At 42.7% G+C, this 19,361-nt stretch overlaps 1 protein-coding gene across 2 annotated transcripts in view; it reads right to left on the bottom strand.

The window, feature by feature from the left end:
• Nucleotides 1–18,780, bottom strand: part of LOC106583528 (receptor-type tyrosine-protein phosphatase gamma) — a 255,055-nt gene extending 236,275 nt beyond the window's left edge. For both annotated transcript variants that reach the window (XM_045705290.1, XM_045705291.1), the window contains exon 1: nucleotides 18,228–18,780. In XM_045705290.1, the coding sequence (XP_045561246.1) occupies nucleotides 18,228–18,312 (85 nt within the window). In that variant the 5' untranslated portion in view covers nucleotides 18,313–18,780. The remainder of the gene's footprint in view (nucleotides 1–18,227) is intronic.
• Between the last annotated feature and the right edge of the window lie 581 nt (nucleotides 18,781–19,361).

Genomic DNA, 19,361 nt, shown 5'->3' with positions numbered 1-19,361 from the left:
CACCCAAAGGCACTGTTCCTTCATTCCAAGCTTTTAAGCTTCTAAGCAGTTCGGTGGTTGTCTGTAGTTCTGTTGGACACTTCTAACCTTCTACCATGATTGACATGATCCAGTTGAGAGCACCATCTTCAGCTATGATGTAATTTCTTCATTAAATTACAGATTCTATGTGTGAGCCAAACACAGAGGAAGAGAGGATATCTCCCCAAAAGCAAAACCTTTAAAAACAAGTTTTGTTGTATAGCATTCCCTATGTTCTGTACGTAAACGTTAGCTTGTGTTCAAATAAAGTGTTACCATGATGGAAATCAGGCCTAGTTATTGTGTATCAAGTCTAATGGACTCTCCTAACTTAAGAACTGACTTAAATCCAAACATACATATATGCCTACCAACCAGAGACATATATAGCTTCCTCTCCACAGGGACTGCACTCGATGAGAACATTGCTAGATGTTTAGTGAAAGCATCAGACTTAGACTGCTCTCGATGAGAACATTGCTAGATGTTTAGTGAAAGCATCAGACTGTGAGAGACTGCTCTTGTGGAATTCCTGGGCACCATGTGGAGAACAGATGTGCAGTAGACCCAGGCCGGCTGGCAGCTGCTGTCTGTGTGGCAATCCTAGCTGCTATCCCAGTTTGTCTCCAATGAAGAATGCCCACTGTGCTGTGAACAACTCACCCACCGACTGTTACAGCACATCACATCCAGCTAGCACATGTTCACATGGCAAAGTTCCCGGTCTTTATTTTTGCATGGTTAGAAACTCTCCACTTGTGTTTACTCTACTTTAGTAAGTGTTTATAAGAGGAAAGGCCACCATGTTAAATCCCATGCATTTCCACAGACAAAACCTCACTGAGCTGAAAGGTGAGAACGCGGTACGAAGAACAGTGAGTGAGTGGAGGGGGGTGGGAGAGAAGAACGAGATGCCAAAAGAAGTGTGTGTGCTTTTTCTCATTCCTCAGGCTCTTCCTCTCCATCTCCAGCTGGAGATGGTGTATGTGTTGACCCTCAGAACTACACCACCCATAGGCCTGCCAGGAAAAAACGAGATTGCTAAGATCAGCCAACAATGTGGTGATGGGAACACAGCCCCAAGACTTATACATAAACCACAATGAATTAATAGTCAAACAAACACTAAACAGCTCTCACAACCAACCTCAATGAAAACAGGTACAATGCTGTAAAGAAACACAGTCTTGGTCACAGTCATAGCATTTATTATATTACGTCACATACTTTTATAGATACTGTTAACCCTTCTTGAGATCCATCATCTGTTTTCATTTGTGCAAGATCAAGATTCAGGAGAAAAGAAGCTTAGTAAGCTAATCAACCACTCAGATCAGTGTTACATCTTCATCTCAACGACACACAGAGCTGCCATGAGCTGAGCTGGGCGTCTGACCAATCCCTGACCTGGGCGTCTGCTACCTGACCAATCCCTAGTAAGGTTGCCCTCCACTAGGGAAGAACTCCTGGTCAGTAGTGACTTGACCGGTCAAATATCACTAGGGCAAAGCAGCAGCTTTGTTGTTCGTCAGAGAATCTTAGATTAGTTCCAGTGTCAGGACAATTGTTTACAGAATACCTTTACTGAGATCACTTTTTGTAAACAATGACCAGATTTACTACTCTGAAATTAAATCTCTCTGACAGGAATCTGATTCACACAAGGAGCTTCACAAGTGCAGCCATTAAACCCAATAGGGTCATGTAAGTCATGCAGTCTCCAGCAAGCTCATTCTCCCCTCTCCACACAGTGTGGTGGGAAAAATCCTAACATCCTGGCATTTCCTCTGTACTCATCATGGTACTGTTGATGACCCAGTATTCTATTGTGTGACTGAGGAAAAACTTGCCCTCTTTTGTCAAGCCCCACTGTAAGACATCCTGAGGGGTCGTTCCACCTCAAAAAGCAAAAGAAAGAGGATTTGAATCCTATAATTTCAAATGGCCAATTTCATTGCAATCATTTAGCTTAATATCTAAGAGGTCAAATTATATGTCAACAAAATAAAGTTGCACCAATGCTAATATTATCTGTTTGTAACTACAGAAATAATTTCAGAACAATCTGAGATGGTGGGTGTCATGGCTGCTGAAATGACATGGAACGACCCTGAGGAGAAGTCAATGTTGAACTAAGTTATTTTTAAACTACACACTTCAACGTGTGCTCTAAAAACAGAACAGACTTGTTTAAATATGCGCTGCATATCTACTGTTAGTGGTCTAACATTAAGGACCCCATGTCTCCTGGTCTTGACTTGCAGTCATATAACTAACTAACAATATGCATCAGCCGTTGGTCCACCCAGTGGATTCATTCAGCCACAGGTAAAAAGCCTGTTTGTTTTGCTCACTGATTAAAATTACCTTTGAACAAATCCCAAACTGTAGCTTTAATGGTGTGCTGTGCTAAGCTCTGTGATTAAGTGTATCGGGGGCTTTGGTGAAAGCCATTAACCAGATTAGACACAGAGGGGGGTAATGACAGCTCACACACATCTCCCTGCTTTCATTCAAAACAAACAGTTCAGCCCGCCCAGTGCTATATGTACTGTGGATAAAATATTCAAATCCTAAACTAGTGTCTTATGTCAGCAAATGTGCGACCCGCCCAGAATCATTCAACAGGCTCTCTACTAGTGATCTCTACAGGTCTCTACTGGACTGTACTGGATTCTACTGGAGTCTACTCTATAGTACTGAACTCTCCTGGGCTTCACTGTGCTGTACTGTACAGTACACTCCCTGGCCTGTTCTGTGTCCCCTATCATCATCAAACAGTAGAGGGATACAGTCCATGCTCCTGGGCATACATACAGTACACAGCAACAAATACTGTCACAGTGAATTTATTGGGAGTAAAGTGATGCTGTCAATGTGTGGAAATTACAGCGCTAAAGTGCTGGGTGCTTCCCAGGTCATTTCTCGGGCCATTGTCAGGAGTCATGACTCCCTGTATGAATTGTACAGCTATTGATTTAGAAAACAATTCTACTGTAGCGACTAGCCTATTGTGAATAATATCACACATCCACAGCACATCATTGACATGTTCTTGACGCCTGCAGTCTGTGATTAACCTGGACGACTGACATTAATGATGAAAACTGTAAATACTGTAGGCATCTGCCCACAAATAAGGAAAGGCAATAACACCCAAAACAGGCCCTTGTGTTTGCCAATGACAAGTTCATTCTTCATTATCATTGCAACGTTTAAGGCATTCCACTATACCACGTGAATCTGGTCAATTACAGGTTTTTCTTTCCTCATTAGAAACTATTCCTTTAGCAACCGGTAGCACCATCTAGCCAATTTGACCTTGCAGTAACCACAAATGATGTGGTTCTTAAAAAGCTAATTGAATATATTTAAGAAAAGTTTTCCTCAAGTACAGCCTCTCTTTTTCCACTGCCGCTGCTGATGAGGTATTTAGCCTGGCTGCCAACTGGCCAAATGACTACATTACAATTATGGCTATAAACACTATAATACAATACCAACATAGTAGAGGAGTCCAACAGTTCTATACATAGCGCACTCTTTTTGACCAGATCCCTATGGGCACTGGTCAAAAGTAGTGCACTATATAGGGAATAGGATGCCATTTGGGACACAGTCAGTCTATATCTCTTCACTATGCCTGCCTGCCCTGCAGCCCTCCTCCCTTCCTATTTAACTGGCCTTTGATGTTAGTGGAGGATTGATATCGCATGGCTGGGCTTATGGCCATGATGAAGAGAACCATGAAGAGGGATTCAACTGATGGCTCTGTACAGCAGGCAGTTACTGTAGGCCTACAGTGTGCACTAACCATTCCAGCTGATACAAGTGTAAATTGAAAATTCCACTGAATGCACTTTGTATGACGCATGTTGTGTAAAGGGAAGGAGCCATTATGTTCTGAAAGAAAGAACATACGAGTTCCTCTTCACAACCAGTAATACATTTCTTTCAGTACGCTGGGAGTGACAGTAAGTACCGTCCTTTCATCTTTGTGCATTATGGTCACGTACACAGTTTTGTAGATTGCATCGCAGGTGTAAACTCTGCAGAGTCCCAACAATCGTATGTTCCGATTATCAGGGGCAATGGAAAGAGAATATGTGACGCGACTTCCGCTTTTGGACGTTAACAAGGCAACACTCCATCTTAACTCCTCCACATTTACTGGATTGGTTGAACAGTGCAGAAGAGAACCTTCCCCGACAGTATTTTCTTTTCTTGTCAAGACCAGTATGTAGGGATCTAGTTACAGGCGTTACTTTTACACCTGCTACGTTAGGTTACTGCAGGTGCAACAAAATGTTTCTAGCTCCAACAGTGCAGCAATATCTTGCAAGGATCCAACATACGAACATCTTCCCTTTTAAATGTTCTGCTCTCATCAACCAAAAACATCAAACAAATCACGGAGAAAAGGATACACTGAAACCAGGGCCTAAAATCATCAACCGCCAAATGTGGGTAGATTTTGGCATTGGCAGGTAAGGATGTTTAATTCACCAGCCCCGTTGGCAGGTGGTCACACTCAGGGCTCTACAGTGCGAGCACTTCATAAACATTATAAAAAGTCAAGTATTGGCACATGTGAGTAGTGATTTATAGAAAAATAAATGTTGCAGTAGTTGTTTTCAAAGTATTTCTGACATTTTGTTTCATATCTGGTAATGCACAAAGAAATAGAAATCCTAACGTTTCTCCTACTCGCACAGCAGCACTGCCTGGCTGGGGGCTGTGTGCACTGTCAATGAAGTGCTGAAAGATTCATTTTTAAAAGCAATGCGCACAGGCATAAAAGTTGGTCTAACTACTAAAGTGATCCTTTTATCTTTGTGTTTCTTGGATATTTATAATGTTTCGTTCACAAGTTAGGTTATTTTTCAAAGTTTGAATTTGCTTCCACTGCTAGCGAAGAGAACAGACGTCTTCGGCCTCTACTATTCAGATTCTCACAGGCACACATGAAGACTTGAGTGGCCCCATTACCACTTTCACCTTAAATGGTGCAGTTGACATTTTTTGTCTCATCTGATATTTTGGTTAGACACAGGTCACAAGATGTTAAATTTAATTCAGAAATGTACCACATTCCTTCTTACTAGTAATACATTCCTTGTTTTAGAAACATTACTAAGCATAATCATTCATTTAATTTTGTGTTTTGTGATGTAGTTAATGCAAAACATATTTTGGGTGGTAAAAAATCTGAGTGGCTGGTGGATATTTTTTAGCTACTTGCCACAGGGACTGGTAGAAGAAAAAGGTTGCTTTAGGACTTGACCAAAGGTAACCTTTTCTTAAACTCTTATGTTGAATATTGTGAATATTACATGGTGAACGTTACAGGAAGTATATATTTCTGCCTCATCATATTACTGTTTTGCTGAACAGTGGCACTACTCAGAACGGAAATGTAATGATATTTTGTTACCAGCCATCTTTACGTATTCTTTTACCCACTTCATATGGGGCGGCAGGTAGCTTAGTGGTTAAGAGTGTTGGGCAGTAACCAAAAGGTCACTGGTTGACTCCCGAGCCGGCAAGGTGGAAACATCTGCCATTCTGCCCTTGAGCAAGGCAGTTAACGCACAACAACTGCTCCCCTGGTGCCGATGACGTTGATTAAGGCAGCCCCCTGCACCTCTCTGATTCAGGTGAATGGCTCAGTTAGTTGATCATAACAAAGCAGAGGGATGAGAGCTCTGGATCCTACTGTGTTCCAGATTAAAAGGTCTGACCGTGCCGTGGGTGGGCTGGCCTGAAGAGAACAGCCAAAGTGACAGAGATCTCAGTGCGCAGAATGGATGATTATACCTCGACACAGGAGAGGTGACAGCCTTCATTTCTACAAGAGCAGTAGCACTGTGAAAGGCCACGACCAAAATGACCAATGACATAGAAAGAAACCCATTCAATACACCTCAATGAACCACCACTGTGTTTTAACAGCCCATAGCTTTCTACACTGATGTTAGTATATATATATATATATATATATACACATACATACATACTGCTCAATAAAATAAAGGGAACACTTAAACAACACAATGTAACTCGAAGTCAATCACACTTCTGTGAAATCAAACTGTCCAATTAGGAAGCAACACTGATTGACAATACATTTCACATGCTGTTGTGCAAATGGAATAGACAACAGGTGGAAATTATAGGCAATAAGCAAGACACCCCCAATAAAGGAGTGGTTCTGCAGGGGGTGACCACAGACCACTTCTCAGTTCCTATGCTTCCTGGCTGATGTTTTGGTCACTTTTGAATGCTGGCGGTGCTTTCAATCTAGTGGTAGCATGAGACGGTGTCTACAACCCACACAAGTGGCTCAGGTAGTGCAGCTCATCCAGGATGGCACATCAATGCGAGCTGTGGCAAGAAGGTTTGCTGTGTCTGTCAGTGTAGTGTCCAGAGCATGGAGGCGCTACCAGGAGACAGGCCAGTACATCAGGAGACGTGGAGGAGGCCGTAGGAGGGCAACAACCCAGCAGCAGGACCGCTACCTCCGCCTTTGTGCAAGGAGGAGCAGGAGGAGCACTGCCAGAGCCCTGCAAAATGACCTCCAGCATGCCACAAATGTGCATGTGTCTGCTCAAACGGTCAGAAACAGACTCCACGAGGGTGGTATGAGGGTCCGACGTCCACAGGTGGGGGTTGTGCTTACAGCCCAACACCGTGCAGGACGTTTGGCATTTGCCAGACAACACCAAGATTGGCAAATTCGCCACTGGCGCCCTGTGCTCTTCACAGATGAAAGCAGGTTCACACTGAGCACGTGACAGACGTGACAGAGTCTGGAGACGCCGTGGAGAACGTTCTGCTGCCTGCAACATCCTCCAGCATGACCGGTTTGGCGGTGGGTCAGTCATGGTGTGGGGTGGCATTTCTTTGGGGGGCCGCACAGCCCTCCATGTGCTCACCAGCGGTAGCCTGACTGTGATTAGGTACCGAGATGAGATCCTCAGACCCCTTGTGAGACCATATGCTGGTGCGGTTGGCCCTGGGTTCCTCCTAATGCAAGACAATGCTAGACCTCATGTGGCTGGAGTGTGTCAGCAGTTCCTGCAAGAGGAAGGCATTGATGCTATGGACTGGCCCGCCCGTTCTCCAGACCTGAATCCAATTGAGCACATCTGGGACATCATGTCTCGCTCCATCCACCAATGCCACGTTGCACCACAGACTGTCCAGGAGTTGGCGGATGCTTTAGTCCAGGTCTGGGAGGAGATCCCTCAGGAGACCATCCGCCACCTCATCAGGAGCATGCCCAGGCGTTGTAGGGAGGTCATACAGGCACGTGGAGGCCACACACACTACTGAGCCTCATTTTCACTTGTTTTAAGGACATTACATCAAAGTTGGATCAGCCTGTAGTGTGGTTTTCCACTTTAATTTTGAGTGTGACTCCAAATCCAGACCTCCATGCGTTGATAAATTGGATTTCCATTGATTATTTTTGTGTGATTTTGTTGTCAGCACATTCAACTATGTAAAGAAAAAAGTATTTAATAAGATTATTTCTGTCTTTCAGATCTAGGATGTGTTGTTTAAGTGTTCCCTTTATTTTTTTGAGCAGTATATATATATATATATATATATATATGTATGTATGTATGTATGTATGTATGTATGTGTGTGTGTGTGTGTGTGTGTGTGTGTGTGTGTGTGTGTGTGTGTGTGTGTGTGTGTGTGTGTGTGTGTGTGTGTGTGTGTGTCTAAAATCCCCTAGCTAGGTAATCATCTGTCTGGGGAGGGGAGAGGTTGTCTCTGCTGTGATAAAGACACGTGTCACATGACTGGGGACTAATCCTGTCAACAACAGACGTCCACTATCAGGCCAATAGCTCCTCTAACAGTGTGATGGGAAGGCAGGGAGCGATGCACACAGAGATGCGAGCAAACAACCTGCTTGCTTGTCCCCCCATAATCTGGTGTCAGGTTTATTCTGAACTGGATATGAAGTTAGGATTACAAAACAGGCTGCTTCTTTCAAATTCGTACTGTTCTACTATTTCACTTCCAGAATCTAGATTCCATTTTTTGGTTAGCAACTGCTACTTTTTGACAGTTTGACAATAAATGAGAGCTATCTTTTGTTGAGAGAAGCCTGAAACAATGTTATTGAAATATGAAAATGTCAGAAGAAAAGGTCATGATATTCAAATGTCTGTTTAATTACGGCTACTACTAGAGGGTGGTTGGATGTTTGTGTTAGTGGAAGTGAAACATTTGCATTATCTCCACAGGGATTATGTCAACAGCATGGATATGGAGCCTTCTCTACTGCACACTAAACACTGCTCTCTCTGCCTCAAAAACTAACTCACTCAGCACTTCTTCCCCATCAATTTGGACAAAAATATTCACAACAGAGGCTATTGTCATTCATGGTTATATAATATTTTACTTTAACTTCATCATAAGTCATGTCATATTACACAAAAAAAAAAAAAAAAGTTAACTTCTCAAAGAGAATTCTAAAATCTACTAAGCGACAGGTGTTGGGTCCAACTCATCCAGGAAAAGTTGTGGTCCAACTCATCCAGGAAAAGTTGTGGTCCAACTCATCCAGGAAAAGTTGTGGTCCAACTCATCCAGGAAAAGTTGTGGTCCAACTCATCCAGGAAAAGTTGTGGTCCGTCTGACTGTAGTTAGTTCGTGTGATATGTCACTGGGATAATATCATGACATCGTGCAAATGCCTTGCTGCTTACATCTCCAGACTTCACCACTGTGATGACTGCGATCTGAAATGTGCATCTGTAAATGTTCACAAACTTTGTCCACTCGAGTACATTTGAGCTGATCAGTGACTGGTGCAAAGTACGCACACATACAGTAACTACACACACACACACAAACACACAGAGTCATGCACACACACACACGTACCCAAATAAACATTACACATACACACAACAGAGGGCGCTGCAGTGGATAGCAGCAGTCTTGAGCCGCCCGCATGCCTCCCAATCCGGAACAGTTTGTAACAGTTTGTGCTACCGAACTTCGGCTTGCCTCAAGAAATGTTTTTGTGTGCACAAACACTTAAAAAAAACCTTGCCAAAGACCAAAACAAACCAAAACGTATTAAAGAAATGTTACGTTTGTTTGTTTTGGTCTTTGGCAAGTTTTTTTAAAGTGTTCGTGCACACAAAAACATTTCTTGAGGCAAGCCGAAGTTCAGAAACTGAAATCTACACTCCTTCGGCAGTGAATGGTTAACTGTTGGGGTGACGGAAGTTTCTTTTCCTTGATTCAGCCCGAAACTCATTGTGGATTCCACATGGCAAACAACAACAACATCGAGCATCACTTGGCCGAGGAGGTACAGAAGTACCTGCATCTCTACGAATCTAGCCATGCATTATATAAAGACCAGCATGTAAAGTCGAATTCATGGAGGAAGATTGCAGAGACACTGGGTTCAGACCCAGTCACTCGTTTGAAAAAGTGTGGTAATGTTCGTTGCAGCTTCCCTGGCTTGTTCGACACGTGAAGCATGGGAAGAAGGAAAGGAACTTCACCAGTCTTCACCAGAGGATGAGGTATGTTGTATTTTTATTGTAGTCGAGGAAAACAGTAGCCATGTTTGCTAACAATAGCTAGCAAGTTAGTGCTAGCTACTTGGATGTCTAGCTAGCATAATAGCAGACGCGTGGAGAGAAAGCAAGCCAACCAACTAAACAACTTTTTTTTAAACTTTTTGATCAAACATAATTTTGTCAGGAAAGAAAATCCTAAGCTTCCCATCTTGGTAAAACCGAAGTCAAAGTTCAGTAGCAAGGTCCAGCTAGCTAAAATGTTGCAAAATTGAAGTAACTTGGCCAGGCCTACTCAACTCTTGAAAGGTTTGCAACATTGTAGTTAATTGTAGTCTCAGTTAATGATATTTGATACATGGTTCATTGATGGTTTGGATATGTGTACTAAATAGCCCTGTACTTTTTTCTTTTTCAAAAAGGCAAACACCAGTGAATGGGGACAGCACCAGCTTTTGTACTCTGCAACCCAGCACTGCCTGTTCACCGCCCCCCAGCCCATATCCCACACTGAACTGTTGTGCAGAATGGGAAACCATCTCCATGCCAGACCTAGGAAGCTCTATCCTGGGCCCACCTCCAAGACCTACTCCTCACTAACGCCACAGAGCAGCAGCAGCAGTAGTAACAGGGCTGTGAGAAGGAAGAAAACAGCTGTAGACTCCGGTCGTGTCACATCACTCGCAAAGGCATTGCAAATGACTGCAGACATCAAGATCTGGAGAACGTCGTGCACCGAGCCACCAGCTTGTCCCAGAGGTAAAACATTTCAGACTCTCCTCCTTTACTATGATTCCCTTTCCTCACCACACTGCTCTCCACAGACACTCCTCTAATTTCCCCCACTCTTCACAGGGCCATGGCACCTACAGCAGATTTCATGGATGAAATATCACCAAAACTCTGGGAGGAATTCGATCACCAGCTGAGTGACTTCAAGCATGACTTCAGGACGAGGACATGGAACAAACGACTGGGACCACAGTGAAATTAACATGTTCTGGTGTTGTTCAGACATCTGAGGAGTCAGACACTTTCATGTTTTACACTTTTGTTGTTTACGTCTGTTTTTTTCGCAGACATTTGTAATGTACAAATAATTACATTTGTCTGACACTATAATTATATTTAATTGACACGTGCTGTTTACATGTCTGTTCTCAGCAGACAATTCAGTGTTGTATTGTGGTTTACTTTCAGAGCCCAGATGCAAGAATAAAGGTTTATTTTTGTGTACTAAAAAAGCTCTGTTTCTTCATCTCAATACAAGGTTTTTCAATGCGTTATTTTTGAACATCAAGTGCTGACAACATTGAGAAGAGCTGTGTTTCACAGACTTTACAGGCTTTCTTCTACTTGTGTGGTGTAGTTCAATCTAATCTTAATCTTAAATCTAATCTTAAAGCACAGTGAGATATAATCAAGTTTCATTTTATTAACAAGATTAAAACTAATTTTAGTACAAAGTACTTTGGTTCACAGTGCACACAAAGAAGAACTGTGAGTCTGTGTGTGTCCATCAAGGGTGTGTGTGGGTGAGCAGTCCAAACATAGGCCTATTCTGCATGATTGGCTGGCTTTGGGTTGAGTTGTCCTCTCCTTACCATGTCTTCTTGCAATGGCACAGGTCCAGGGAGGGAGAGGAAGAAGTCCCTGAGCTCGTTTCTTGTTTCACTTGCAAGCAGTGTCGCCCTGGCACGAGAGTCTCCTTGGCTCATGGAGATTACTGTCCCCTGCCACAACCCTGCTCCACTCTCCAGGTTGGTAGTTGCCAGAAGGGAGGGTCATGTCACCAAAAGCAGGAAGCACGTATCTTGCATTCAGCTCATGAGCTTTATCCGTGGAGGACAGGTAGTTGTGGAGGGCCACACATGCCTTCACAATGTCCTTAGCCTTTTCAGGGGTACACTAGATTGGCCGATCAAGAATCCTCATCCTTGCAGCCATGATGCCGAATGCATTTTCCATTACTCTATGAAAACGAGAGTTGGGGTAGTTGTACAGTCGTGGCCAGAAGTTTTGAGAATGACACAAATATTAATTTCCAAAAAGTTTGCTGCTTCAGTGTCTTTAGATATTTGTCTCAGATGTTACTATGGAATACTGAAGTATAATTACAAGCAATTCATAAGTGTCAAAGGATTTTATTGACAATTACATGAATTTGATGCAAAGAGTCAATATTTGCAGTGTTGACCCTTCCTTTTCAAGACCTCTGCAATCCGCCCTGGCATGCTGACAACTAACTTCTGGGCTACATCCTGAATGATGGCAGCCCATTCTTGCATAATCAATGCTTGGAGTTTGTCAGAATTTGTGGGGTTTTGTTTGTCCTCCCGCCTCTTGAGGATTGACCACAAGTTCTTAATGGAATTAAGGTCTGGGGCCATGGACCCAAAATATCCATGTTTTGTTCCCCGAGCCACTTAGTTATCACTTTTGCCTTATGGCAAGGTGCTCCATCATGCTGGAAAAGGCGTTTTTCGTCACCAAACTGTCCCTGGATGGTTGGGAGAAGTTGCTCTCGGAGGATGTGTTGGTACCATTCTTTATTCATGGCTGTGTTCTTAGGCAAAATTGTGAGTGAGACCACTCCCTTGGCTGAGATGCAACCCCACACATGAATGGTCTCAGGATGCTTTACTGTTGGCATGACACAGGACTGATGGTAGCGCTCACCTTGTCTTCTCCGGACAAGCTTTTTTCCAAATGCCCCAAACAATCGGAAAGGGGATTCATCAGAGAAAATTACTTTACCCCAGTCCCCAGCAGTCCAAGCCCTGTAGCTTTTGCAGAATATCAGTCTGTCCCTGATGTTTTTCCTGGAGAGAAGTGGCTTCTTTGCTGCCCTTCTTGACACCAGGCCATCCTCCAAAAGTCTTCGCCTCACTGTGCGTGCAGATGCACTCACACCTGCCTGCTGCCATACCTGAGCAAGCTCTGTACTGGTGGTGCCCCGATCCCTCAGCTGAATCAACTTTAGGAGACGGTCCTGGCGCTTGCTGGACTTTCTTGGGCGCCCTGAAGCCTTCTTCACAACAATTGAACCGCTCTCCTTGAAGTTCTTGATGATCCGATAAATGGTTGATTTAGGTGCAATCTTACTGGCAGCAATATCCTTGCCTGTGAAGCCCTTTTTGTGCAAAGCAATGATGACGGCACGTGTTTCCTTGCAGGTAAACATGTTTGACAGAGGAAGAACAATGATTCCAAGCACCACTCTCTTTTTGAAGCTTCCAGTCTGTTATTCAAACTCAATCAGCATGACAGAGTGATTGATCTCCAGCCTTGTCCTCGTCAACACTAACACCTGTGTTAACGAGAGAATCACTGACATGATGTCAGCTGGTCTTTTTGTGGCAGGGCTTAAATGCAGTGGAAATGTTTTTTGGGAATTCAGTTCATTTGCATGGCAAAGAGGGACTTTGCAATTATTTGCAATTCATCTGACCACTCTTCATAACATTCCTATTCTCATTCCTACACTCCTATTCTGGAGTATATGCAAATTGCCATCATGCAAAGTGAGGCAGCAGACTTTGTGAAAATGTATATTTGTGTTATTCTCAAAACTTTTGGCCACGACTGTAGGTACACCCAGGTTCATTGACATGGACACCTGTGAATGAGAGGTTAACAAGAGATTATGTCAGATATAAAATAATGCCTATTTGGTCAACAACAATAAAACACCATACCCTTTTCCAGGAACCATATTCCAAAAGCCTTGATAAAATTGTATTTCCCATATAGAGTTGCATACATTTATGCCGTAACAAGGGAAATTAGAAAAAGTGAAATTGATTCCAACATTATATTATATATTATTAAGGGCGTATGAGGTTCTCATGTAGGGGGAAAGCTGCATCTCCCAGGAAAACATTTGAATTGGCAGTGTGGTACATGGCAGAACAGCAGGTGGAGGTAAATTGAGGGTCTTCTGCAGCAGTTTGGATCCAAAAGAACTCTTGAAACACTCCACCATCGCTCTCTCGGCAGAATGCCCCTACATCTGTCTCGTGCCTATATGTTTTGCTAGGTAAAGCAAATCTTGTAGATCCCAGTTAAGTGTCTCTCTGTGTCACTAATATATTCTCCTGCACGTCTCTTCCTTGTTTGGCCGTAGATGGCTATTACCAGCTCATCGCCCTCCAATGTCCCGGGGTAATATTGCCACTTTCCCTCCTTTTTTTCGTTTTTCAAGTGAACATCTTTTAAGGGAGTATGCAAGTACACTCGGCTAGGTGCCACCCAAACCGAAGCATGCGTCATGGTGTCACTAACCTTCAAAGCCAGTCTTTGGAAAATCCATTGTTCTGGAGGAAACACAACAATAGTTAGCATAAATCACCAGATCACAATTTTGATTCCAAAGATGGAAAGCTTGGGTGCATCTCTTTTGAGGTTCCTACTGATAAAGTATGGTAAATTGTGTCTCTGTTTCGGCATGGAAGAGACGTGAAAGAATGACCAACTGATCTCCGATAGAAAAATGTGCATTTCGATCGATGTGTCCAATTACTTTTAATGCCTTTGTTTTATCGATCCCTTTGGCTTTCAGTTAAATGATTTACTACCTCTCAATATGCAGGTCAGGGATTGGAGAGGAGAGAAAGGCAGAGATGTGATGGGGAGGAAGAACGATCCCTTTCTGATTTCATTATATTGGCAGCCACTCAAACACAACGGAGCTTAGGCCTCATTAGGCATGAGGGAAGCAGACACTACAAAGAATGAAATACACAGAATTGCATTAAACAAAGAATGTCTGTAGGCTGTTTACAAGAGCTCCTTAAAGGCGAGATCCACGAAAGATCTGCGCCACTGGCCGCACCACCACCATTGTTATTGTTTTTGTTGCCGAGCATCATGCAGCATGGTAAAAATAAATGCAGTACATATTGTGCTGTTCGATCACTTGTGCAATGATGTCTGAGGGGGAGAAAACTGTGTTCGTTGTTTGCAGTATCTTCTTAGTTGTTGTATTATCACAAACAAACGTGGCAGTTTCACCATTAAGGATTGCAGCTTCAAGGTAGTGTGTGTGTATGTGTGTGTGTAAGGCTGTTTTGCCATCTTAGCTATCAGTCTGTCAGACTGACACATCACAACACTCTGTACAGGTTTAGCCTTTCCCTGTCAACAACTAATAGTATGGAAAACACACATACACACACAATCATAGGACGGCGAGCAGATACAGACACACAGCTGTGCAATCACACGCAAACACTTCACAATGTCTTAGACACAGCTAAGACACGCAAACACAATATCAGGTTAATTTGATGTATACTATATAAAGCACACAAATTGAATTTCCAAATCTCCTTAAATATCACTTACTCATGTGAGTTACATAAGAAACTCTCATGTCATGTAAACATATAACAATGTAACACAAACAGAATTCCAAAAGAAAGGAGAATCATGTCCTTGGAAAACACAACCCTTCCAAGTCAAAATAATCCAACAACCCTCCATTTTATTCTAGCCTCCTTTAAACAAGTGGGAAACAGATTCCGTGTTGAGAGTTACATTAGCAGAAAGGCCCTTCACTGTGCTTAACTCTCTCAGCAGAGCTGGGCCATATCAAAGAGACTCTGGAACCTTCTAAACACAGCCAACATCAAGGGACTGTTGCATCTAAGGACAGCATAGGGTCGATCAAATCAACAGAGGCAAAACAGTAGTAACCTTGCCAAATACCAAAATATAAGATGTGCCTTTTTCACTTCAGACATGCATTTAAGACAGGGCTTGTATGTCCTGTACTCCTATATGACTGGCACCTTGATTTGTATTTGTCAGTCTTTTAAAAACCTTACTTTTTGCTCCCTCATCTATACAGAGAACAGCTTGGATTACCGAGAGTACCAAATCCTCCATGATGCTTCAAATCAAATCAAATTTTATTGGTCACATACACATGGTATTGCGATTGTAGCGAAATGCTTCAATCACTCCATTGTTTGATGTGAGGGGAGGTGAACGTGTTGTGTAACCAGTGAAGGACTTCAGACATGAACACTGCTTTGTTTAAACACGGGATGAAATACTGTAGCTTGGTTTCAGCTTTGCTCTAATAATATAGTGAGAAAGAGTATACCTATCAAACCAAATCAATAGAGGGGTTACTGTGTTAGAAAATGTAGAGAGGATCTTGCCGAGAAAGACAATAGCCTACAGAAGCAAAAGAGTAAACATCATCAGTGACAAGAACGTGCCTCTTTCTGAGACAGTTTGAACTTTGAAGTGTTGTGAGCGATCTCCCCATAGCATTCCATCACAACAACACATTATGTAACATACAGCTCACACACATTGAAAATGAACACATTAACATTACCCATCCATTAGGGATATTCCCACAATAACAGGACAAACATTTTACGGGGACTAGGTCTTTAAATGCCAAGGGCCATCTACATTGATTGAATAACAGCAACAATAGCACATTAAAAATCACAGTCAAAAGACAACATGAGGAGACAGAGAAAGGGCAGGATGTATATCAGGTAAAGCCCTGCCAGAGAATTACTCTTTCAATTCTCCATACTGCCCTCTACCCACCCAGAGCAGTAGCTACTGACTCTTCAGCTGTAAGTTCAGTTAGCTTGATTGCTCACATCAGGGAGAGATTGTTTAAGAGAAGGATGGAGGAGGGGATGGAGAGACAGAGGACAGTCATTGATATGTCTGAGTCCTTGAGTGCAGCAGTATTGGTCCTTTAGTAAGAGTGCCTTATTGCCTGGACATTCATTACTGTTCTAATGACGTTTAAGGAGGAGAGTGGATGGAACACAGAGCATGTTCTCCTGGCTAGAGTATGGCTCTCTTCTCTCTCTGGAGGTCTGGACATGTATAACGTGTCTCAGAGTAGGAGTCCTGAATGATCTAGGATCAGTTTGGCCTTTTAGATCATCATAAATAAGATTATATGGACAGGGGGTTGAGGACTCACACTCTGAGACACTTTATGAATACGGGATCTAATCTGAATGTGTCTCAGACAGTACCATAATCCTCCTGCTTTTCTTCCTCATCTCTGTAGCTTGGGTGCTGATGGGACAGGTGATGGGATGCGGACGGTGCAAACCAGATGTGACCAGGGGGATAGGGTGATCATCTTGACAGATAAATATTCTGGATGGTTGAACTTCAGTTCTATGTGGCTGTGAGTGACCTGCTGAATAGGACCTGTGACAGACAGGACACAACTTATGGAAACTGAAACTATGTAACTATTCTGTGTGAATCTTGAGTAATGTTTTTTAAGATATGCACATCCATGGCAGCAGTATCATCAGTGTATGTCCGGTGGCTGGGCCCCTCCCTGATTTTGTCCTAGAAAATGTTATTACTGTTCTCTCTCTCATCCCTCACCTCTTCATCTCTCACCCCTCTTCCTGAAAAGATGCTATGGGACCAACACTACAATCACATTGGAAAACTATTACATGATTGATGACTGAATCTCAATATGTGACTTGTTCAGCCTCTTATACTGAGGAGATGGAGCAACGAATAGCAGTTTAACTTAGAGTGCAGCTGTGCAGACAACAGGTCAATGCATTAAAAACACAAGTACAATGTTAGAACAATGTAGCTATGAAGCTGTAATAAGCTGACATGCATGTTTCATTTAAAGTTCACAATGGGAGTTTGTAACTTTCCATCAAGGTCATAAACTATGATACACTGTTTGATCTAGAAACCACAAATTGCAGCAATGTAATGGCATGAGTGCATCCCCTTGGTTTGCAACCATATTCTCACGTTGAGAAGTCTATACTCAACAACCAATGTTAGCCTTTAGTGCTGAATTATATGGAGACCATCAGTAGGCAATTTTGTATTTCTCTGAATGCCTAGTATTATCTAGGCTGTGGCATCCTATTCACCATTCACGAGTAAAGGACTGAACTGCTCCATTACGTGTTTGTGTACTTAAAGGCTATATGCACTCAAACATGCCATTGTTTATGTTTTGCACTCGAATTATACCCTAGCCTATCAAAGTCGTGGGCTTTGAAGGTGCATTGAAACCTAGGCTCTGGACGGCCATGCGCGGGGTGCGAAGGAATTTAGGAGACGTGATCCCTCGATTCGTTCTCTGGACACCGGCCAGGTTCCAGTCCCGCTGTTACATCACTACATACTGTATGTGTGCATCGATCAGACCTGCTAAAGTACCGGACAGACACAGACGCCCTGTCACCTTCTGTATGAGCTAAGAATTGCGCCAAATTTTCTCAGGTGGTTTACTGAAACCATTATTTTATTGCGTAAAATTCCCCATGTGTGGTTAGAACAGGTTAAACATGATGTACGCATAGACTCATTCTTCTCCTTTCGAAGTAATGTCATTTTAATTATGTTGAATTGCTGACGGGAGTAGCCCATTTCAGCAAGTCACATTATGTATGTAGGATGAATGTCATCTCTTCCATGCGTGCGGCAGTAGCTATAGCAGCAAGTCTTCTCGTCCTGTTATCGTTTCGTGGTTGGGGTAACATAACATTGACAATGTTATTCCCCTTGATTACATGACACATATAAGAACACTGTTTCCTACATATGTATGACACACACTGCAATGAACATTGTCAAATATAATACAATATTGCAAACCATGCAACGACTTACCAGGATAGCAGTGGGTAAACATGGCCAATGCTGAAAACATTATGGATAAGGTCCACCAGTGACTGGATTCCAGTATTCGCCGCATGTCAGAATAGTCATCGAGAGCAACAAGGCAACGGGTGACAAAGTTTGAGGTCTACAAAATTACATAAACTTGATTGCAGAAAGCACACGTAAACCACATAGGACTTGAACACAACTGCAACCCCAAATTGAGTTTAGTTTGATGGTAATTCACTTGAAACCAATTCAGCATATGTTTCGAAGAATATCTATGGCTGCGGACCGCAGATAAATAGTTGTGATAGTCCGCCACATGCAGACAGGCTTTCTTTTCACGGAGAAAAAGTAAATCCTAGAGGAAAAGTAAACGAGTCCGACTCAATGTCGTACCCTTGAAGAGAAAGTGTTAGAATAATACTGATTATATGTGTTCGTCCATTCAGCGGAGACTCGCGCGGTCACTTAGATTGATTGTAGAGAGAATGTTGCGAAGGCAGCGCTGGAAGCGTTCCATTCTTCCATCCAGGAAGTAGCGGCATGCATGTGAGGGTTCTGGCGGACCGTTTAGAATAGATCGGGCTGCACGGGCGGGAGGGAAAATCAGAGCTCGGGACGCTGGATCCTAGCGCCGTCTTTTGGATCTCTAATAAACCTACAGCAACACTAAAACATTGTGTCAAGTTCTTATTTTTATACAAATCGCTTTCTACTCGTGATAACAATTTTTCTACAACTACAAATTGTTTTCTACGCGTGATAACTTTTTTTTCTACATCTACAAACTGCTGTCTACTCGTGATAACTTATTGTCTTTTTCTTGTCGTCAAATCCCTGCCAAAAATCTGGTTATTCTAAACGCTTCTAAATATGGAGTAGCAGGTTTGCCATATCTGTCATGTTTGCGCATATCTCTCCTATGTGCAAATCTTTATGGCAGTCATTTTACTTAAGGCCCTTGAAAATGACCTGCATATTTGCAGTTATAAAAAAATAGAAAGCAATATATCATTTTATAAATGCAAATCAAAAGGTGATTGTTTGTGGATAGTGAATTGCATTTGTGGATGGTGATTTACATTTGTGGAAAGTGATTTACATTTGTGGATTGGTGATTTACATTTGTGGATCGGT

Source organism: Salmo salar, chromosome ssa22 (genome assembly GCF_905237065.1).
Source record: "Salmo salar chromosome ssa22, Ssal_v3.1, whole genome shotgun sequence".
NCBI lineage: Eukaryota > Metazoa > Chordata > Actinopteri > Salmoniformes > Salmonidae > Salmo > Salmo salar.
This window is presented reverse-complemented; position numbering and strand designations above follow the sequence as displayed.